Here is a 23,255-nt window from a genome sequence, read left to right on the forward strand (position 1 = left end):
CGCCTTTTCTTGCTGCCAAATTATGACTACGGTCAGGTGCAAGGATTGAGACTATAATTCTTCGTTATAACCCACCTTTCATCCTTATTGATTTCCCGATTGATTCATCAACGAGAAAGTTTACTTGAAAGGCAGAATGACTGGGTGTAAAGGGCACATAGGCGATGAATCAGGAAATTGAACTCTATGAGATCTAATCTCCCGTTGTTCCTCAATTGTATTTTTATTAATAACTCTTTTCTTTCTCTTTAATAACTCTCTCTTAAAAATAATTTTAACTATTAACTACCTATAACCACCTTAATTTACTACAAATGGATTGTATATTTTTGCTTACTTAAGAATGTCCCTAAGATGAAACTTTGTAATTATATTCTATTTCTTCAAAATATTGAACCATCTTCCCTTTTTTTTTTGGTCCAAACTGTTATTTCCATTTTAGTATTAGTATTTCTCAAGAAATGGTGATAGATTCTTTCAAGTCAGATTTTCTTAGAGCATACAAAAGTAATTTTAAAATGCTTTATATTCTAAAAGAAAACAAAAATACCAATCTCTAAAATCTTCTTGTCCATCATTTTCAAAATTTTATCATAAAAAATATCTTACATATAAATTTTATTAATAATACTAACTTTTCCTCTAAACTTTATTCATCGTCTTGATTGAACAATTATATACAGTACTTTGATTGACTTACATAAAAAGAAAAAAGAAATAGCTTTCAATTGTTTTTAAAGAAATCTAGTAGTAATAGTGAAGCAAATTGTTTTTAAATAGCAATAATAATCTCATTCTTTCCTTGTGCCAAATGTGCTCAACCTTCATAAACATGTCTTTATAATCTCTATCTATTTTAATATTTTTCTTATTATTAGTTAATATTTTATTTTCTGTGATTATATTTTATGTACCATATAGCAAATATGAGATGTTCTGTTTTTCCTTTTTTCCTTTATTTTTTTAGATAAATTCAAAAAGAAAAAGGAAATTACAGTAAATGCCACCTAAAAGAAGCAATTATAACTTTGCTCAAATCCACTGAAAATTGTTTTCTTTGTGCTTGTGCACATTGTAATCAAATTTGAGATTTTGTATTGTTTTGTCCATAATCTTACCATTTGCAAACTTACTAATACAAGCAAACTGTCTTAAATTGGCACATGCCTTTCCAAAAGTCTTTCTTTCTCTTTAATCATCCTTTCACACAATGTTCTACTTTTATTTCTTTATCTATCTCATTTGTATTTTTCTAAATTTGGTATAGAATTCATTTTAATGAATTTTATTACCATTCTGAATTTCTTTTAATTTATTTGGTTTGCCAATTTTTACTTTTATATCATCTACACAAAAATTTAAAAATTTAATAATGCTTAGAAATGATAATCTCAATAGACATTCATCATAAATTAATTTCTTAAAATTTTCTCTATGTAAATGGAGAAAAAAATGTTTCAATAAAAATAAAAATAGCTTGTAATTATTTCATCAATCGAAAACAGTCATCGAAATAATTTCTATGGCTACTCAGCCCATCACTAATTTTAGTAATATTTTATTATAAAATTATATATAAGTATTATAAAATGTATATTATCAGTTTTACTATAAAACTATATATAAATATTTTAAAATGCGTATTATCAAACCTAAACAATATGTTTTTTTTTTTTTTAATTTTCTGAATGAATTACTTTGAAATGTAATTCTAAAGATTCCTAATGAAATAAAAATTAATATATAATAGATAAATAAAACAATGATACAACATAATTCAAAAAATTAAAAAGAATTTTTGCTACAGGCATTAGAGAATAGCACTGTCGAGTTTATATCGTATAAAAACCGGGGAGACAAAAGCCCGTCCTTCTTTCATCTTCTTCAGTTTCTTCTGACTGAAAGAAACGCACGTACCCAAAATTCAGTTTTTATTTGTACAAACGAAAACCAAAACAGGCAAAAGCTTCAATTTGCAATTATACAAAAATCCCTAATCTTGGATTTTTAACGACAAGAAAAGAATAAAATTTTACACTTTATTGTGTGGTATGCCTTCCACTCTCAAGCTAATTTTGCTTGCTCTTCAATTCTAAACAGAATGATACAATTTAAGCTATCTTGTGAACAGTGCTATTGTATTGGGTGTGGAATTTTTTAAATTTATATGGGTTTATGATTTGGGGCTTTATTAGGTTTAGAATGTTGAAAGATTCTTTGGGTTTGGGTGTACATTTATTATTATTTTTTTGATTTGGGTAATTAGGGGAATTGTTTTTGAAGGATTTAAGGTATGCCCAGTTTGTCTAACTGTGATTTCGTGACAATGGTGGGACTTCTTGGGTTATTCCTTTTGTTGGTTTTGTTAAGTTTCTTTATTTGTTTAGGTGAAGTTCTTATTCCCAGCTGTAAAAGTTATGGTGAATTTAAATTGAGATAGTTAGGTGATGCGATGGTAGTCTTGTAGGAGATCATTAATTAAGGTCACAACTTGTTTTGCTTGAAAACAGTGAGGAGAAAAACAAGTGTTTTTGGAGCAAGACTTTTTTATTCAACTTAATGTGGGAATAGAGTAATTGCTGTGAAGAATACAGATTTTGTTTGAGGTATTAGGGTAAAGCTTGCAAATTATGGCTTTTACAAATGACAGTTATGTCGGCACTGCTATTTGAGGCACAGTGAATTGAATTTTCAGCCTGCAGGATCCTTGCATGTGTTTGTGTGTATATGTATGGTCATTGGTAGATGGAGTTTACTTTCTATTTTTGTGCCATTGCAATCTGTTGGAATCTTTGGGATATCAAAAGCAGTATTTGTTGTATTTATTGTCATCTTAGTGCTCTTTGATCTCATTTTCTTGTTTCGGAGATAATGTTGCTTTATTGATTTTGGTTGTTTGCTTATATTAGATGTGTGTATGCTTCTATTTACATGCCTGTCTTTTTTGCTTATTACCCTAATGACTTTTTACTTTTAAACATTTCAAATACCTCTAGATCTATTTGGAGACTCTGGGGAGTATTGAAATTTCATAGTCTTAGGGGGAGTTGGGGCAATGTAGAGATGCAATTTATTGTACCTTGCTTTTCTGCCAATTACTAGTGGTTTGTTTGGTTTTTAAACATAGTGAAGATGGCAGAAGGAAAAGCTTTTCTTCTTCTTATCTGTATTTTTCTTCTTTTTTCCCCTGTATGCATGGATGTTAAAAAGAAATGTTTCCTACAATGTGGATGTGACACGCCATTCGCCTGCCCTCGTGATATTATGCTGAAGTGTCTGTTATGTCTAATATGCCATACATTCTGCATGTTTCCAAAGAATTTTTGGAGATGGAAATGCTTTTGAAATGTTCTATAGAGCTCTATGTTCTCAAAGGGTTTCTTTTGAAAAACACTTGGGGGTAATGTTGTCCAAAGTCAATAGAGCTGAACCATTTAGCAATTCCATGAGCATTTTAGGTAGATCCTCATCTTAATTCAATTGTTCTACATGGATCAATAAATTTTATTTATTTTTTTAATAACATCGGCTGGAAGAATATGCCCAGTTTAAGTAGAAACTATGCATAATATGTTGTGTCTATGTTCATGGTTGAGGCTTCTTAATAGCTTGTGATGCAAGTGCATAGTCTTATTTGTAGTCTCATTATCTTTTATTGAAGCTGCTGAACTTTGATGGAAGTTCGTCCAATTTAATGCTATATATATTACAATGACCGCATCTACTTATGTTAGCAGGGTTGTTTCTATTCTTCCATGTAAGCATTCTGATGATATCTACATGCTAATGTGATGGTAAACCTTTTTCTTTTTTCTTTTTTTTGGTTTTAGCTGGCATCCAGAGCATGCTACATTACTGAATGGCGAACAACCCTCCATATTCCAGTATGCAGGTAACGTTCCACTAAGGAAAGGAACAACTCTCATACTGCTTATATGCACTCAATGGCTTGTTGGCTTTTCATTGGTTTCAGGAAGTCTATGACTCGAGTTAGGCAGCAATGTGAATATTTTTGTATCCGTGATTTGATTCAAAATTTATAACATACTTCTTTTCCATCAGGAATTGATTTATTTTGTGGTTACTTGGCATTGCATTTGGATCCTTGAATTATGTATCGTTGTGATGCTCCACGATAGCATGTTACTGTAACAAGTAACCCATGTTTATCATTCCACCTTTGCTTTAGAGAGTTACGCGTCTCTTTCTGCATTTCTCTTTTTTATTATATTTCAGTCTATCTTCTCTCAAAGGAAATGTTAATTTTGAGTAAATTTTTTTCTATTTATGGTAGCCAAAAGCACAAAAGTTCAAGAAGACAAATGTGATAAAGATAATAGTTAAGATGCGTGTCTTGAAGCACATTAGCAGAGCTACTTATTTGAAAGTTGAATCTGTAGAGTTGTTTATTGCTTACTATCATTCTTCATTACTTTACCCAATTCATTCTTCCTTACTACAATATATACAAGTCTCTTTCTTATTTTATTTTTATTTAAATTTTTTTTATAAGATTTTCTTTCTCAACAGTAGGGAGAAGAATTCTTTTTCACGACACTCTGAGGCTCATAATAGTTAATAATTGGCATTCTTTAGGATCTTTATTGATGCTATACAGGGAGTTTTAATTTGTTCATTGCATAGAAATGATTCTGCATACTCTGGGAGTCTTTTATCAAAAATGCCACTGTGAGTTTATCTTAGATGTGGCAAATTTTGAATTTCTCTTTTCAGATATAAATGAATTGTGACTTTCGTGCAATAAAGACAGGATTATTGAGTTGTTACATTCTTTATTGCTATCAGTCAACAAGTAAAAATAAGTAAAATAACCTCTTGCTTGGACTTTTAAATTTGACCTTAAACTAATTAAGTAAGGCTAACCTTATTTTGGTAAAATTTTCTGTTGCATTTTCATTCCCTAAAAGTTCTTATTTATAGCCGATTGCCTTGATTGCATTAGACAATTCATTTTTTGATTTTTAAACTACTTATGCTAGCAATACCCTTTTTCTCATGCTTATTGTGTATTTTTCTTATACAAAAGCCTCTTCAGCCTCCCTTGGTCGGCTCCATGGATCCTCCCCGAAATTTTGTCCCACCCATGCCTATGCAAGTAATATTTTTCATCAATCGACACTTTTATGGCCTTTCCTCAATTGCTTAAGTTAGATCCAAAACAACCTTTTCAATCGATTATTACTGCAGTTTCGCCCGGTTGTTCCAGCGCAGCAGTCACAGCAGTTCATTCCTGTGGCTTCTCCACATTTTCAGCCTGTTGGCCGAGGTGTCCCTTTCATGAATGCTGGATTGCCTTCTCAACCGCCGCAGTCCCAATTTCCTCCATCTGTGCAGCAATTTCCATCAAGGCCCGGACAACCAGGCCACGGTCCACCTCCATCACAGGTCATTTCATTGCCAAATGCTCAGGCAAACAGGCATGTTACATCTGGATCATCACTGCCTCCACCTAGTGTTCCAACTTCAATTAACTATGCGCCCGGTTTAGGTGGCCCAGGAGCACCTCTCTCTTCTTCGTATACTGTAAGACTGTGATTATCCCTCAATTTAATGGTTTTGTTCAAAGTCTCTTGTATTAATCCAATATCTATCTTTTTCAGTTTGTGCCATCATCTTATGGGCAACCACCAGTGGCTGCTAATACTGTAAGTCAGTATCAGCCAATATCTCAAATGCGTCCGCCGAGTATTCCTGCTGGTGGACTGGCTGGGTCATCATCCGTAAATCAGAGCATTACTCCTGTTACACCTATGCAGCTTAATGGGGAACAATCTTCAGTTACCAATGGTGGTGTTCTGGTTGGAAGATCTTCTTGTCTCATTCTTTTCTTTCTATGTTATTGTTCTACTTCTATTTGCTATTTCATTTTATCAATACTTATCTCAAAGTTGTAATGTTGACAATTTTTAAATCCGCAGGCAACAGATCTCCATCCTACAAAGCCCAATGAAGAGACCACAATGGACTGGAAGGAGCATTTAGCTGCTAACGGAAGGAGGTATCTAAGGCGTTTAGACTCGACTTGTTTTCTAAATTTTCTGTGGAATACTTTTTCTTTTATGTGGATAAACTAAAATCCGATTTTCAAATCGCAAAGATAAATTCATGAGCATTGGAAACTTTATCTTGCTAGAGCAAGACCACCTATCTGGCTCATGCTTATTTCTAAATGCTTGTCTTAATATGGCATTTCCCTCTTATCTAGATTGTCTTTGCTTCATATCACTCTCTCTCTCTCTTTCTCTCTCGCGTGTACGTGTGTGTATTTAGGTGTTTTATGACCCTCGTGTGGCTTACATGTTGAGATAGGAGAGTTGACTGTACATGATTAATTGGTTAAATTTGAGCATATCTGATTGGTTAATGTTTTTTGCACTCTTGTTGTTCATACTTCATATTCTTCCACAATGGACCTTAGTTGGAAGTTATGCTGCTATAAGTTGTAAAAATCTCCATGTTTTTTGAAAGATAAAATGACAGGAAGATATTTTGTTTGGACCTGAATGTAACCTGTTTTATTGCCTGTATGAGACGGGAGCCTTATGAGTATGCATCTTGCTAACATATTGCAGCTTGAGTACAAGGTTGGTTGTTCATTAGAGAATAAGTTAAAAATAATGATTGTTTGTGCATTTGGTGAACCTAATCCCCTTAACAGAAAAACAATTGGTAATGTTTATTAGAGATTAACCTAATTGATCCAGAGAACATGATGAGAGAAAGGGGCCCTTCTTCCCCTTTTCCCCCTTTTTTCTGCTTCTGTCCCAATGCAAAGATGTTCCATGTGAATGATCACCTGTTATGCTGAAAAGATTTGACATATCATATCAATGTTTTCCCAAAATTATTTTCCTTTCACATTAATTTGAGTCCATTAAATTTCTTTTAATGACTTCATAGGATCCTTTTGAACTCCATAAACCTGGTGTTCTCCAGCAATATCCAAAGCCAATGCCTCGAATAATGTGAGCTATATTCGATATATATCCCCACTCCATGATTGCCTTACTAATTATTTTTAGCTTCCTTATTGTACTTTTCAAAAGGCGTGGCTCAAATTTAAAAATGCATCTGCCTAGATGCTTTTTCATTTTTCTGTCAATATATTTCATCAGTTTCACAAGAATGGCTGTAGCCTGTAGGTTATTCCTAATGATGTAACACAGGCGATGTATTAGTTCATTAAGCAATCTGTGCTACCCTTGTCCAAGAGGGACTTCTACTTGCCATTACTTCTTTTCGTTCTTCTCTCACTTTATGTGAATATAAATGTGATTTGATAATGAATTGGTGCGTAGAATTTTTTTGATGCCTTCTGAATGTACTACTCTCTGCATGATATTCAGGTATTATTACAATAAGAGGACAAGACAATCTAGTTGGGAGAAGCCTTTTGAGTTGATGACACCAATTGAGGTGAGATCATGTTAATGATATTGTGGTTCCTCTTTAACTCTTCTTAGTTTGTGGATGATGTCTTAATGTGCTAAAGTTGTGGGATTGTATATGTTTCACTCTGCATTTTGTGCACGATTAAGTTAAGCTTCACCATGTTCAAATTTCATGTTACTGTCGATCCCTGTCTGTTGATCCATGGGCAGATATATGCAATAGTGAGTGATACCTGCCACATCAGCTCATTGTTAAGGTCCAGATTTCCCTCAATCCAGTAACCTTTGCTTTTGAAACTTCTTATCATGTTGAGGTGGTTATGTAAGATTGGTTGATTGAATTGTCCAATATACTCTCCATTTGCTTTAGACAAAAGCTCTGTCCTCAGGGACAGAACTAGAATTTGTTTTCTTTTTATTTTTTTTGGGTGGACGGATGTGGTGGGGCAATATCATATTCTTAAAGATTTATCCTTTTTGTAGTGACGAATCTTGTATGTGTTCCTAAGAAAAGGAATTTGTCCATTTTTCGGGGTCTCAAGGGGGTGTGGAAACACAAACACATAAGAACTCTTGAATGGAAATGGAAAAGAGATGTAACTCCAGTTCCTTTGGAAATGGTAAGATCTTAACGCTTAGTGGGAGCTTCGGCTGGATATAGTTCTGCCCTTGTCTTATGGGATAAATAGATATGGAGTTGGTTTCCCTGTTCTTACAATTATCTCTGTCTGCATGTTTGGTATTTGAAGGAAAATATTAGGTTGCTTCTTTTGTCTCCTTTTTATATTCTCTTTTTAAGATTCTTTGCAATAGAGGAATTGTTTTTTGGAAAAGCCTATGATGTCCTTCTTTTCTTAGAATTAAAATCCTAATTTTATTGCAATGGGTAACACTTTTAGAGTTGTCCTCTCTTTTGCCTGCTCACTGGTTCGTTCATTTGGGTTATATAGGAAATTTTTTTTTTTTGTTTTCTTATTTTCTCTAACTTTTGTGCTCATGTATGTATACTTCGCACTGATTGGCAATGTTTTGGCAATCTTCTGTCCACCACTAAAATGTTGTATATACAGTTCGGTAGAAGAAAATTTTATTTAAACCGTCTAGTGTTGATGTATGCTCATGATTTATTTAGATTCTTTTTACTGTCACATATTTCCCTATTAATATTTCTTCAATTACTGTTTATGTACTCGTCAACGACTCTCATGTGGTATTTGGTAAGTATTTGCAAGGTACTATAAAATTTGTCCTCTGCTTAGCTTTAGTGGTATATGGACTCCTAAAATTCTTTATTGAATTCTTGTTATATCCAAATATACCTTCTGTGACTTCCATAGCTTGAAAGGTGCTTACAGGTACATGCTGTGCTACACTATTGAGAGGTAGGATATGCTGTGGGTCTTTGCTGCTTGCAGTACCTACTTTGTAGCTTGAATGTTAGTAATTTTCATCATTTGTGTTTTTCATTGATTTTATGTTTTTTATTGCATGAATGTTTGCAAGAATTTTTGTCGTGTTTGGCCATCAAAGTGCTTATAACAATTCATGCATTGGGTTTCATTTGTAAATTATGATTCTAACCATGGCTTAAAGGTCACTGTTTGATATTCTTAGCTCCTAGAGTATAAATCTATTGCTCCTGTCCCTGTAGTAAATGTAAAATACTCAAAAAGTTTTTCTTTACATTCTTGAATTAGATTCCTTGCACATGAATAGTTTATACTATGAGTTTATTTTCTGTCAAAATGCCATGATAGTTGCCCATTTGGGTTGTGGTTCAAGGGATAAAAACTGGTTTAGCATAAAAGCGGTTTTCTTGGCTCTTTTGGTCAAATGAAAACTCAGGTTTTTAGAAGCATAAAAATGATGTTAATAAGTTCCTGGTATATGGTTTCTTATAACTTTGTCATTAATCTTTGTTCCATACAAAAGGTGCATTTTCATAAAGTAAATGTAACTGAGTAAATATATGCAAATTTGCTACCTTAAGAATAAAAAAGGACTAGATAGCAAGCTTGAATTATTCTTCTACTATAGTTTTCTTCACTTTCTTAATTCTGGCAAGAAATTGATTATGACGTTCTATTGTTTACTAAAACTATGGTTGAAAGTATTTCTGGCTGCACCTTTTCCGATTTCTTTACCTTTTGGAACAGGGAGTTTGTTGATGTCCTAAATATACATATAAAGCCCTGATGAATGGTTCAGTTTGCATAGAAATTGTTATGCATGAGTTATCATTACCTTTTAGCCGCAAATTTGTTCTGCTTTTGTGAAAGTAGTGTCTGTTTGGCATATTAATCTTCTACTTCTTTTATTTCTGCATTTTGATTAAGTTGTGTCCTGGAGTAAGATCTTTGATAGAATGTTTATTGTTTCTTTTTGAGATATACTACATATTTATTAGAGTTTCTTTGTTCATCCATTTATTTCTTTTACCATGACAGAGAGCAGATGCTTCAACTGAATGGAAGGAATTTGCAAGTCCTGAGGGAAGAACGTGCGTGATTCAAATTTATACTCTGTGACTTCTTGAGGCCATTCTTTCTCTGAAGTTGTTAATTTATTTGTGATTCTGTATTCTGTCTATTCATTGATCTCCTGTAGGTATTACTACAACAAGACTACCAAGCAGTCAAAATGGGAAATCCCTGAAGAATTGAAGGTTTCCATTCATAGACCTCTTTATAGGTTGTTTCTGATTTAGTATGATATTTTGTGCATTTGTTACTTGCATTCACTTTTGCTTCAACATTTCTGCTTCTAGTTGGCCCGCAAGCGACTTGAAAAGGCATCTCTAGTGGAAGCACAGGCTGATACCTTGGCAAATTCTCATGTCCCAGCTTTTGTTCCTCCATCTGTGGATAAAGCACCATCTGTAGCAGATGCTTCATCTTTAACAGCTCAAGTAACACCTTCCAGCCCAGTTCCGGTCACTCCTGTTGCTGCTGCTGTTGATTTGCAATCTCAGCCAGCTTCTGAATCACCAGGCTTAGCTGTTATGGCATCTTCTCTAACTAGCAACTCAGATGAAGTTCAGACAACTGAGAATATTGTTTCTACTGTTTCTGGAAGTTCTGAAGTAACTGCGACAGGGGTTGATATCTCAACTGCACCAATGTATTTATTCCTAAACTTCATGTTGTCTCTTATTATTGTTGTTATTAAACATTCTTTGCTATTTTATATGGAGAAGTGTATAACTTATGGGTTATGGCATTTTGGTCTAATATTCTTAGGAACAACTCCAGCAGCTTTTTAAGTCAAGATAATTCTAGTTCTGCAAATAATGCTATTTCACAAGATAAAGAGGTAATTTTTCTTGTCTGATAAAGTGGTAAAGATTCTTGACTTGCTTTACTATTGACTTGATATGGTTAATACTTCACAGGAAGCATCAAAAGATGTAGCAGGAAGTGAAAAAGTCAATAGTATTGGAATTGAAGAAAAAATAGTTAGTCAGGAGCCCTTAACTTACACTGATAAGCTGGTATGTTATAGAACTGCCCATATTCCAATTGGTTTTTCTTTTTGGCCATTAGCATCTTGATCTTACTGTTTTTTAATCTTGTTTAGGAGGCAAAGAATGCATTCAAAGCACTTCTGGAATCTGCAAGTGTTGGGTCTGACTGGACCTGGGACCAGGTAGTTCTACAATGATGTGTAATTTTTTCTATTTCCACTTCAGGGAGTACCTAACTTTTCTGCCGACTCTGTTAGGCCATGAGAGTGATAATTAACGACAGAAGATATGGTGCACTGAGAACACTTGGAGAGCGGAAGCAAGCATTTAATGAGGTTAATTTAATCTTGGTTCAGTATATTGGTTGTTTCACATTCAATTTTGGAAGTAATTCTTAATTCCAAATTTTCTGCAACGATTATATAGCTGTTTTATCAAGATTGCTTCCAAATTTCAACATAGGATTTACCTGGCTGTTAACTTTATGTTCCAGTACTTGAGTCAGAAGAAAAAGCAGGATGCTGAAGAAAGGCGGAGTAAGCAGAAAAAAGCAAGGGAGGAATTCAAGAATATGCTGGAAGTGAGTTGTTTGGATTCTTCTATGTATTTATTGCACATATATTTTAAAGATAAAAAGAATTTTCTTTTAAAACTTGAGTTCTTTACAGGAGTCTAAAGAGCTGACGTCAACCATGAGATGGAGGTTTCTATTTACATCATTTTAAATCATTGTTTCTGGTTAATGGTTGCTTATATTCTTGATAAGTTCTGTCTGCTCTTTGAATGCCTCCTTTACCAGCAAAGCAGTGACATTATTTGAAAATGATGAGCGTTTTAAAGCTGTTGAACGAGAAAGAGACCGCAGAGATATATTTGATTCTTTCTTGCAGGAACTTGGAGATAAGGTAAAGAATTAACTAGCTTGGCTACTCTCTTACTTCTAGCATTTTTTATTTGGTACACACAGTATTACTATTTTTACGTCATTAGTATTTCTAACATGGCATCTCTGCATCTCACCTTCAAAATGAGATGTGCAGATGGTGAATAAGTGTAGAGGTCATAGGTGACTGCATCTTCCAGGTAGTGCTTGGAGTCCAAAATTGCTGTGAATGTTTTGTAGCATGGTTTTGATATGTTCTCAAATGTTCCCCCCTTGCTGAATATGGATTTCTATGAACTAGAGATTTAATGAATATTGGGAGAATTGAGACTAAACTTAGTATCTTAATAAATTTCAGTTTTAGAGTGAGTTTATTGTTAAAAAAAGTGATAATTGTGTTGGTCAGAACCTAATACTAATATCAATAGTCCTGGTTGAACAGTGATAACAGTATAACAAGGTGTAGCTTGAAGATAAGTATTTCAAGCATATTTCCTTTGAGATTTCTTTAATAATATACGTTGTTAGGAACGAGCGAAGGCGCAGGAAGAGCGCAAGCGGAATATTATGGAGTATAGGCAGTTTTTGGAATCTTGTGACTTCATTAAGGTACCTTCTTATGAGGTTGTGATTCACTTTTGTGGTTTTCTTTTCCTGCTGTGCAACTTCTAATTATGTGTCGTTCCCTCTAGGCAAGTACACAATGGCGAAAAGTTCAAGATCGGTTGGAGGCAGATGAAAGGTGTTCTCGTCTTGAAAAAATTGACCGTTTGGAAATTTTCCAGGTATATCTTTGTTCATTAACTAGAAAAGTTTTTATAGGTTTTTTTAGCTAATTTCAGAGTGATGTTTCAGGATTATTTACGTGATTTGGAGAAGGAAGAGGAGGAGCAGAGGAAGATCCAGAAGGTGCTAAAGTTACTTAGATTTTTATGTAGCAATTAATCTTTGCCGCTTGCAGATTATGTTTGAATCTTAAATTTTAATCTTTCTCTGGTCAAAATAGGAAGAACAGAGAAAGGCAGAGCGTAAAAATCGTGATGAATTCCGCAAGCTGTTAGAAGAACATGTTGCAGCAGGCACTATGACAGCTAAAACTCACTGGCGTGATTACTACTTGAAGGTTGAAACTCCACTTTGATATCCGTTGTAGGATGACTGCTGTGGAAATTAAATTATTTATCCTTTGTTTGTGGATGTGTTTACTCATATTTTTATTTTAAATTTCTTCACCACCCAGGTTAAAGATTTACCTGCATATTTAGCTGTTGCATCAAACACCTCAGGTTCAACTCCAAAAGATCTGTTCGAAGATGTTTTAGAGGAGCTAGAGAAACAGGTTTTTTTTTTAACTCTGTACAGTTTTACATTTGTCTCATGGCCTTGTGAACTTTTTTATGCCTCAAGAAGCAGCTTTCAAGTAGATATTTTGCCATGAACATTAGCGTTGATGCATATGCAGTTGCGTTTTCACTTTCATACTTGAGCTTTCTTGTTCTCTCCTGTACTGCTTCATGACGTATATCACTAGGCTTGCCTTCTTAAGTGAGTTGTAGTAAGCAGCTTTTAGAGTATTTGTAGTATGCAGCTTTTAGAGTATTTGTAGTAGGCAGCTTTTAGAGAATTCTTATCTGTGCTCTGCAATGGTTCTCATCTCAACTAGTGTAGTTCATTAACTAAATGAAGATCAAGCACTAAGTTAATATATCAATGTCTTTTTAGTTCATGAAATGTTGATTGGTGGATCAATTTGAAGCTTTTCCATTATGAACTTGAGGTGGCAGGTTCAAATCATGAAACAGCCTCCTTGCCATGCAAGGGGTAGATTGGATTTTCTGACTTACTCTCCCAGGGCCTGCAATGTTGGAATTATTGTGCAGAGGACATTAATTTTCTCCATTGATTAGGCCATATGGTTTGGCTTTCAACAAAAGGAACAAAATGTATCTACTGTGTGCTAAAAGTTAAAATTATATGGCTACTGCTTTCTAGCAGTTTCTTACCTTTAGCCTTTGTCACTAAGCTTGCAATTTAAAGCTATTGGTGTTTTGTGGTTTGTTGTGGGCTTTCTTCACTATTATAGTGGTATTCACACAGCTTCCTCGTGCCAACTTTAATTTACAGTATCATGAGGATAAATCTCGTATTAAGGATGCTGTGAAATTGAAAAAGGTATGGTCCTTAAATGTTTTTCTTTTTCCTATTTCATTCTCTTGGATATCTGATATGCTGGTAAGTTTTCAGGTTGCTATGGCATCGACCTGGACACTTGATGATCTTAAGGCTGCCATTGTGGAGGATATTAGCTCACCATCTATATCAGACATGAACCTAAAGGTATTTTATTTTCTCAATCTAATTGATTTCTTCTTCAGTCTTTATATTAAACTTCTTTCTTTGGCTTCATGAAGTGGGTAGTTGCTTCTTAAATATTAAAAAAGAAAACGGGAGAATTAAATCAGAACCAGAGAAAAGTAAAAGAAAAAGAAGACGTAAAAGGAGGGAGGGAAAGAGAGAAGGAAAGGAATGGAGGGAGAAGGGGCTGATACCTGGGGTTGGTATGTCAAGTGCATGTGCATCAAGCACATTCTCCAAGAAAGCTATAGTTTATGCTTCTGCCTTCTGTCATGTGAATCAAGCTCAAGCCACAAATCTACAGTACCACACTGACCCTGATCAATACCCAATAGAAAACCCAGTATTATATGCTTATTTTCTTATATGATGGTCCAACTCCTTGAGAGGACAGTAGAGTGGTTGTCTTGACTCAGTTTTTGTTACCTTCGAAAGAATTTTCCTAGTATGCATTTTCATCTTCTTAGCTACTGTACTCTAATGTTTTGATGTAATGCTTTACCTGTTTGTAGATAGTATTTGATGAATTGCTGGAAAGAGCAAAGGAGAAGGAGGAGAAAGAAGCAAAGAAGCGTAAACGTCTTGCGGATGACTTTCTTAATTTATTGCATTCTACTAAGGTGTATCTTTGCTAATCAGTAGTTGATTTGAATTAAACTGGACAATTAAGAACAATTAAGATTCATCCTTCCTAACCATCCATCTTATTGTTCTTGTTCTGCAGGATATAACTGCATCTTCAAAGTGGGAGAGTTGTAAAGAACTTTTTGAAGGTAGCCGAGAGTTCAGGTATTGATCATTAACTTTGTAATGTTGTGTCATAATGTTGTACTTTTGTAATAGTTTTCTCTTGGGTTGGCTGCTAATCGGTTGTGTTGGAAATTTTTGCTGATGTTTCAGAGATTTGTATCTCAGCTATTTCGTTTGGCAAAAATGAAATTATATTAAGGGAGAATTTTTTTGAAGAATTAATTTTTCTCCAAAGCAATTATTGCCAAAAATAAGCAGCTAAACCTCCAAGTCTTTTGCAGGAAAACCAATAAAACCATTTTGTAAACAAGAAATTAGAAGACTGAACCTCGTCCTTGAAAAGAGAAGATTCAAAAAGGAAATATGTGCATTCTTTTCCGTCGAAGTACTGCCAAACTAAACAGAACAAAAGAACTTAGCCTCCTCTCTACTACCCTATGTGCTCCATTATATAGCTATAAACTAAAGCCTCCAAAGTGTTTGGACATGCTAAATTTCTCCTTAAAGTCCTAAAAGATGATCCTGAATTATCCGATCCCCTTCTCAAATAAAAATAGGTGAGGATGAGACTCACTAAGCTTGAAACAGATAACATAAAACTCAAGGCTGCAGTTTTTAATAGTCCTGTTTTTAAAACGGTTTGTTGATTTTCAATCAGGTCCAAACAAATACTATTACCTTTAACAGTTCTTAGGTTTCCATGACTTATAGCTATGCATTTCAAATCCTAGTGAATATACATTTCCAAAACTTCTAACTATTTTTTCATTTACATTTTAGGTTATAATGCATTGATCCTGATGGTTGGATGCTATAATTTAAATCTGCTCTTTTTTTTTTTATTAATATTAATATTTTTTTCTTTAATAGTGGGGAATGCAAAGAAACATAGAAAAAAATAGGCTTAATGCATATGCAGCCACTTGAACTTTTTGTATTTGTCACTTGGCCTCTTCAATTCTTTTTTGGTCTCCACAAACACCTAAACTGAAATTTTTTAACCATATAAACTCTTATTTCAGCTAATAAAAATGCGTGCAACACACATTTGTTGATGTGGAAAATATGTTGACACGTATTAAAAGAACACTAATGACTCATCTTCTTCTTTTTTCTTTTTTCTTTTCTTTACTATACCACTCTTTGTTTTCTTGGCTTTACCAAAAAAATTTTCTTAATTAGTCTTTTTCTCATTCTTTCTGTATAGCTTCTGCAAATCTACTCAAAACACATTATTCTTTTCCTATCACTCTTATCTATAATGTCCATCGTTCTCTTTTTTACCATCTTTATTTGCTAGCTCGTCATCCAAATGGCAACTGCACAAGATAGGAGGAGAGTGAATGATTTTGCTTCTTGAATTTCTTATCCCTCTTCTTTCAAATTCAAGAATTTGTGTTCTTCAAGATGATTTTAATTACTAGGTAAATTCTAGCCGTGGTAGGCTAATTTGAATCCTTATGTCATTTGGATTAGCTATAAATAAACTTTGGGTTTGGGTATTTGAAAATGGAATTCTTGTTTTCATTGATTCTTTGTGGGTGATCAAGAAAATGAGTCAAATGGGTTTCCTTTTTCCTTTTGTTTTTTTCCTTGATTTTGTAAACAAAGATGGTCAGCTTCTATTCTTAATTTTGTGTTAATAAAAAGAGAGAGCGGTGTTAATGGAAAGAGAGATGTGTCAAAACCAAATTGGGTTATGGAAAAAAATTAGGAAGACATTAATGAAAAATAGCGTGTCTTTATGAAGATTAAAATTGTTATTTGTTTTAATTTTTCTCTTTCTAAAAAATGCAGAGGAGATAGTCACAAAGAGAAAGAGAAAGAGACTAATTTAGGATCTTTTAAATTGTTAGGTTGTGTTGAGTTTATGATTGTTAAAGGGAGACACACCTTATAGGCTTAGATGATTTCTCAGTATCCATGGCTTGTGTATATTTTGACACGTTAGCCATGTTAGTCTGTAAATTTAGTTCTACTTGCTTTCATCTGCATGCAGTCACGCTCAATTACATGTCAGCAAAAAAAGATTCAATTGGTCCAAAATGACTAGTTAAGGTGGCTAGGAGAACCAAAAAAAGTTGGAATGGCTAAGTGCCAAATTTGAAAAAGTTCAAGTGGCTGTGTATGTATTTGGCCAAAAAATATATTATGAAATTTCAACTTTTCAGATATGTTGTTTGGTCTTGGTTTTATATAATTTTATTGGGTGCTATCATGTAGTTCTATCAATGAAGAGAGTATCTGCCAGGATATATTTGAGGAGTACATAGCTCAATTGAAAGAACATGCAAAGGAGAATGAGAGGAAACGGAAGGAGGAAAAGGTATTTAGATAGTTTTACATGTTTCTAAATGATTTTCCAACACCTCAATGTGTACATTTACATACGAATATCTGGTTATTACCATTATTTGAGAATGTATAATTTGATTCATTTGCACCCGCAATGATAAACTTGGACAGTGAGGCTGTAAGTTTCTGGTTTGCATATTTTACAGGCAAAAAAGGAAAAAGAGAGAGAGGAAAAAGACAGGAGAAAGGCTAAGCATAGAAGGGACAAAGACAGAGGACATGAAAGGGAAAAGGAGCACATGAAGAAGGAAGAAGCAGACACTGGAAGTGCTGATACAACAGATGATCATTTTAATAATGATAACAAAAGATCAGTGAATGACAGTAACAAAAAACAAAGGAAGAGGCATCATGATGCGGAGGATGATCTAAATGAGAGTGAGAAAGATAGGTCTAAGAGTTCCCATAGGCATAGTAGTGACCACAAAAAATCAAAATGGGTATGCTGAGATTTATTTTCTTGTTATGTCTAAATGGTAGACTGTTTGGTCTGTTTAATCATTAAAGCACTATTTTATTGTTAATAATTGGTGCAGCATGCCTCCACTCCTGATTCAGATGGTGAAAGCAGGCATAAGAGGCATAAGAGAGATCATCGTAATGGTTCTCGTAGATATGGCGATCATGAAGAGCTTGAAGATGGGGAGTTTGGCGAGGATGGGGAAACTCGGTAGTTATCTCATCCTACAGGTTGCTTCTTTTCTTCAATGCTTATCTGTGTTGGGAGATATCAGTTTTCTGTAGTATATTCTAATTATGTTTTAGGCTTATTGTAGTCTCTACATCAGCGGTTTCTGCTTAAATTAGCCATATAACCATGTAATAGTAACGGGCTTTTGGATAAATTATTAAGATAAGTCCTGCTCGCATGTGATTTTTTTTATAACATTGCTAAATAAGCTTACAAAATCTGAAATACCCTTGAATTTGCCATGGTGCATAATTTTCTTCTCTTATCTTTGTTTTTTTGACATAAATTTTATACAACAAATGTCTTTAACATATGGAAGAAATTAGGAAATTGGTCACGTTACTCATATGGTTGTGGTGTAAAACTTTTGTGAAAATGCATCTAAATTCTTCTCTTTTGAGGCGAAAGAGAAACTTTTCAGTCTTCCCTGAAATAGCTTGTGTTGACTCTAAAGCCTGCAATTCACATATATTGCTTACACGCTCGCCAGGAAGGAATATGTACTTCTTTTGTCTTTGTTCTTTTATGAAAACTATGCATCATGTTCCCCCTCACCTCCAACTTTCGAATATCTTGCGACTTTGTGAGGATAACTGAATATCCATCTTTAATCGGAAATTTTGGTGTTATCTAAGCTGGTAATTTCATCCAAGAAATGAGAAACAACTTTTCTCGATCTCATATGACTATGAAACTTCCCATGATGACTGTATTATGATCATGAAGTGTGAAAATCTCCTTAGATGCTTTATTAATTGGAAATACGAAAGGTTGGTGGGTAGGTGTTCAATTTCGATCCATACACATTTCCGAGGATATTTTTTCATGTCTAATGCTTTTTGGGCATGACTTAGAATGCAACACAAATAGGATTTTTTATGTAATTGGATATGGCCGATGCTTCTGTTTCTGAAGCATGAGAACTGATATACCAAATACATAACTTTTGTGGCATTAGACAAGGAGCATATAGATAGGGTATATACTTTGACAGAGTCCTCAAAGTGCACCACTTGATATAATTGAAGCTGATAAGTTCAATTTGCTAGTTGTATTTGTCCTACATCGCTAAGTTACTGGACTATTATGGTGTATATACGTGAATTGGACACTCTCTTCCTTTGAGCTAGCTTTTGGGAATGAGTTCTACCAAAGCCTTTTTATCATGGTATCAGAGCCAGACTTTTGTCTGCGATGATGGCTTTGGATCCGGCCCATTTGCATATCATGCTAAGCGTGAGGGAGGGTGTTAGAAGCTGTATTTGTCCTACATCGTTTAAGTTATTGAGCTGTTATGGTGTATATATGTGGAATGGGTACCCTCTTTCTTTGAGCTAGCTTTTGAGTCTACTGAAACCCATTTATCACAATTCAGTTTCAAATAAGTAGTTTTGCTACTTGCATGCTTTACATAATTAAAGATATTATCCCTCCTGTTAGTATTCCTCTTTGCAGATCCTGCATATTTAAATACCTTTTTAGTCTTTTCAGACAATATATATCATTTAGCAAGTGTACTGCTATCTTTTCGGTGGATATCTTTTGGATAGTGCTTAATTTTCTAAAGATTCCTTTTCTTTTTTCCAAGTCAACATAGTGGAAATGTTATGATATAGTTTCCCAATCTATTAAATTTCATAATCAGATTTATAAATGATCTATAAATGGATTTATTTATGCTGTTTTTTGAACTCCTGCAACTAAGTAGCTTAAATTAAATGGCTGAAATCCTTTTAGTTTAGCTGATGTTCAGCTGTTTGATAATTGAACATGATAGTTGAACCAATCCTAGCTATCTTCAATTAAAGGACAGCCTTAGCAGGTGAACCATCCTAATTTTCGTGGTGGTTGAACTGACAAGGTGCACAGTTCTTTACTGAAAGAAGAGACCAATTACTTCCTGAGTCATTTCATCCATGATTGCATCTCCTATCTGTGTCCCTATCTTCCTGTCTAGTCGCTTCATTTCTTCCCAACCTTCTACTACGAGGGAGACATCAAATTTTGTCTTTTGGGCTGAATTTTGGTTTGCCCATGAGCAAATTTGCTCATAGATGACGTTTCCATGTTCTTGTAAGCCCATGAATTCTCGATTATACTTCTTATTCCTACTCTTCGTATCATGTATTTTTATGGCTTCATTTATGCAATCAAATAGAAGCTGCTTGGTTTGCTGCAATGCCCTCTTGTTCTTCAGGAGTTCAGAAAAATCAAGACAAGTCATCTTCTGTACATCCATTAATCCAGGTTGATTCTGCTTCTCAAGCAGAGTCTTAACTAGTAAATCCCATAGAAAAGACGAAAATATGGAGTCTTCCTCAACATTTTTGGTCAAAGCGGTGCTTGATGTTGATGCGTCATCCTCTTCTTCATCATCTTGACATCCTGTTTGTTGTGGGAATGAATTATTGCATTGTTACTTAGATACAAAGCTGATATTTTCATGTTAGTTTATCAGATAAAGAGCTGATTGTTACTACCTGTGTTTGATGATGTAGCTTCACTCAGTAGTTGATCTTGTGTCGAGTTTCTTATTATCTTCTGTATTTGTATCTGCCTGTTAAATTTATCGGTAATAACTTAGATGAGAATTAGATGATATTTTACCTCTTGCTTTATTGCTAGTATGTTTATTGGATTGAGAAGTTTCTGAAAGAAGCAAGGCTAATTTTCATAACAAGGTGAATTTCTTATGCAACATTTGGAGGAGGCATGATATGCAACTGATCTGCCTATGCTAAAATACCTTTTTGACGCTCCAATCTGCTGTGGTTGTTCGGTTGTCTCAGAAGCAAGTCCATGTCTGTGAGCTTTGTGGCAGTTGAAATCCTGCCGGCCGAGATTAGGGCGAATGAACTTGTATAATATTAACTTCAGGATCTTTTTGGTGCTGAAAATCCTCTTCTTCAAATTGCTCCTTGATAGTCTTCTTTGGTGGTTGTTCAACACCATCCTTTCTGAAAGATAAATGTCCAATATAAAGGGTTCCTGTTGCTCTTGGAGATGCTCCCTTAGTTGTTTTGATGAAGAAGCAGCCATTTACATCCTTCAGAATTCAGTGCTAGATTTGGTGGAGAAGGTGACCTGCAATGTGTTAGATGGAATTGACAGGGTATGTCTGTCAAATTGAAGGCTATATATGAGCAGGTGATGTGGTGTTTTGGAGACTTAAACAGCTTAGGCGGAGTAGGTCTGAGCAAGATTATTGGATTTTGTGGTCTAATCTTGTGGCCTCATCAATCAATAATGACATTGCCAATTCCTCAACTTTTGGCTGTTCCCAATCAATCACTGGGTTCCATTGACTCTGCATCAACATATATACAAAAATAAAATAAAATCCTACATGATAATATCCTAAAGTTTGTATGGTCTCTTGCAGCTTTGTCTTGTGTGAACAACCACAAGGCAAATTGAATGTCTACACATGCATGATGGTAGTCTGTCTGTCTACGATCTAAGGAAATTCTTTCATTTTTCATTTGTTTTATGATCTTTTCAATGATTTGCATTACATATTTTAATACTTTGACATACAAACATGCCTTGTGTACACATGTACAATTACCCAAAATTATTTTACCATGTCCATTTCTTGCAGGACTAGAAATTGTACTGTCTGGTCCACTTAAATTTAAGTTATGTGGTTGATCATAAATTCATCATGTGGGTAAGTCCTTTTTATGGGTGTCTTTGTTATTTCTTTGTCCAAGTATGACAAAGAAAATGAGAGGGACACATTTGTTGATGACAATGCACTGTGGTGTTAAAAAATGAGTTTTGATGCGTGTTTTTCTTTTTGAATTTGTCTTCGTTATCTTTTTATTTGTTAAACATAAAATAAAGATTTATTATTTAAATGTTAAATATTTATTATTTGTTTAACACTATTTTATTTTATTAAAAAATTATTTATAGCATTAGCTTGACGTTTCTTTTATTTATTAACTGTAAAGATAATTTATATTATATTTATGTTCGAATAAATTAATAAATATGACGTTCATTAATGATGAATATTTATTGACAAATTAATAATTATTATGTCTATTAATAATGAATGTGTATATCAATTATAAAATGTTTCAATATACATAAAAAAATAATGGATTTAACTTTTATAAAAAGTAATATTATTTTTAAATGAAAATAAATATTTCATATGATTCGAGAAATATTTATAAAGTTATAACTACTAAATTAATAAATATATATATCATTATTGAACAATTTTTATTAAAACTATGAACATTTAAAAATTGATGTAATAAAAAATAAATATTTTTATAATAAATAATGAATATTGTACTTATTAATGATAAATATTAACGTCTATTATAAAAATATAACACTTTTGGTTATAAAATTATTAATTATATATTGATGAAATTTATAAATTATCAAATATGAAAAGAAATCAAGTTCATATGAAGACTTTTTAAAAATTATATTATATATTAATTTTAATAAATAATTAATTTTATTATTTTTTTAGCATGTGTTACTATATTTTAACATATAAATTTTTTAGTTTACTCGGAGTATTTATTTTTAATACATAGAATTCAAGTTCGTATTAAAAAAAGTTAAATGAGACATTAAGAAATATTTAATTCATTATTATTTATAAGAATATTAAGAATATTATAAAATATTTAAGCTTACCTATTAATTCAATTTATATTATTAATAATTAAAATAATTATGGTAGTCGTATGACGTGCGAGTAAAAGACTAGTTCATAAAAAATCATACATAGAAAATTCATTAAATAATTGCTATTGTACTCCATTATCAATTTTTTTCATTTATTTATTCTATTTTCATTTATTTATTCTAGTACTAATTTTGATATAAAAAAATTGGCTTTTTAAATAATTTTTTCCACAATTTAAAAATAATAACAACAATTTAGTGTTTAACAAGATTAATGAAACAGTTTTCAAGTAAAAAATCGAAAAACTAACTCAACTAGTAGAAGAAAAAAGAAAAGAAGAAAATAAAAGAGACGGAGGCGGACTTGCAAAGTGCGAACCATTTAGCTAGGAGATGCAGAATAATTATTTTTTTAATAAAAGCTCACACGCGCACAGTGGTCCTTGGACCACAATGCACCATGTGCCCGGGTGCAGGGCATAACTTGCCTCTCAGAATACATTGTTCTAAATTTATTGGGCAATTATAATTTTATTTATATGAATTTAAATTTATTTATAGTCGGAGTGTTTGAAGTTTTGAATTTGAATTTTTCTATGATCTAGTTAACAAAAATAATACAATAAAAGAGAATTAACACTTCTAGAAGAGTGGAGTGTCTGTTCACATCCGACGCGACTTGAGATTATA

General features: G+C 33.4%; 2 protein-coding genes across 7 annotated transcripts; one reads left to right on the forward strand and one right to left on the reverse strand.

The window, feature by feature from the left end:
- The first annotated feature begins 1,808 nt into the window (after positions 1–1,808).
- LOC8268924 (pre-mRNA-processing protein 40A) lies at positions 1,809–21,390 on the forward strand. Of its 6 annotated transcripts, none has more exons than XM_048375473.1 (30): positions 1,809–2,049; positions 3,831–3,892; positions 5,048–5,116; positions 5,209–5,544; positions 5,622–5,819; positions 5,940–6,019; positions 7,368–7,437; positions 9,860–9,912; positions 10,020–10,077; positions 10,180–10,532; positions 10,652–10,724; positions 10,804–10,902; positions 10,989–11,057; positions 11,133–11,210; positions 11,369–11,455; positions 11,544–11,578; positions 11,675–11,780; positions 12,287–12,367; positions 12,451–12,543; positions 12,614–12,667; positions 12,765–12,881; positions 12,999–13,097; positions 13,883–13,930; positions 14,003–14,095; positions 14,626–14,733; positions 14,838–14,902; positions 17,087–17,189; positions 17,365–17,658; positions 17,777–17,908; positions 20,591–21,390. In XM_048375473.1, the coding sequence occupies exons 2-30, from the start codon at positions 3,860–3,862 to the stop codon at positions 20,648–20,650; spliced, it is 3,144 nt and encodes a 1,047-aa protein (XP_048231430.1). In that variant the 5' UTR covers positions 1,809–2,049; positions 3,831–3,859; the 3' UTR covers positions 20,651–21,390. The 6 variants fall into 6 exon arrangements, with proteins under 6 accessions (XP_048231430.1, XP_048231431.1, XP_015576606.2 ...); XM_048375474.1 differs by having other exon boundaries at positions 20,535–20,651; XM_048375475.1 differs by having other exon boundaries at positions 1,811–2,049; positions 17,755–17,908.
- Positions 19,535–20,948, reverse strand: LOC8268925. The gene is made up of 3 exons (XM_048375477.1): positions 20,656–20,948; positions 20,390–20,466; positions 19,535–20,294 (listed from the first exon to the last, which is right to left on the reverse strand). Exons 1-3 carry the CDS (start codon positions 20,946–20,948, stop codon positions 19,783–19,785), a joined length of 882 nt encoding a protein of 293 aa, XP_048231434.1. The 3' UTR covers positions 19,535–19,782.
- Positions 21,391–23,255: the final 1,865 nt, after the last annotated feature.

The sequence above is a fragment of the Ricinus communis genome, chromosome 6 (genome assembly GCF_019578655.1).
Source record: "Ricinus communis isolate WT05 ecotype wild-type chromosome 6, ASM1957865v1, whole genome shotgun sequence".
In the NCBI taxonomy this organism is placed as follows: domain Eukaryota; kingdom Viridiplantae; phylum Streptophyta; class Magnoliopsida; order Malpighiales; family Euphorbiaceae; genus Ricinus; species Ricinus communis.

Coding starts and splice junctions, on each gene's coding strand:
- LOC8268925 (XM_048375477.1), bottom strand. CDS start 20,948: ATGGCTGCTTCTTCATCAAAACAACTAAGGGAGCATCTCCAAGAGCAA. Junction 20,467..20,655: donor CAGATTGGAGCGTCAAAAAG/GTATTTTAGCAT, acceptor TAAATTTAACAG/GCAGATACAAATACAGAAGA. Junction 20,295..20,389: donor AGCTACATCATCAAACACAG/GTAGTAACAATC, acceptor CACAACAAACAG/GATGTCAAGATGATGAAGAA.
- LOC8268924 (XM_048375473.1), top strand. CDS start 3,860: ATGGCGAACAACCCTCCATATTCCAGTATGCAG. Junction 5,545..5,621: donor CTCTCTCTTCTTCGTATACT/GTAAGACTGTGA, acceptor TATCTTTTTCAG/TTTGTGCCATCATCTTATGG. Junction 12,544..12,613: donor ACCGTTTGGAAATTTTCCAG/GTATATCTTTGT, acceptor GTGATGTTTCAG/GATTATTTACGTGATTTGGA.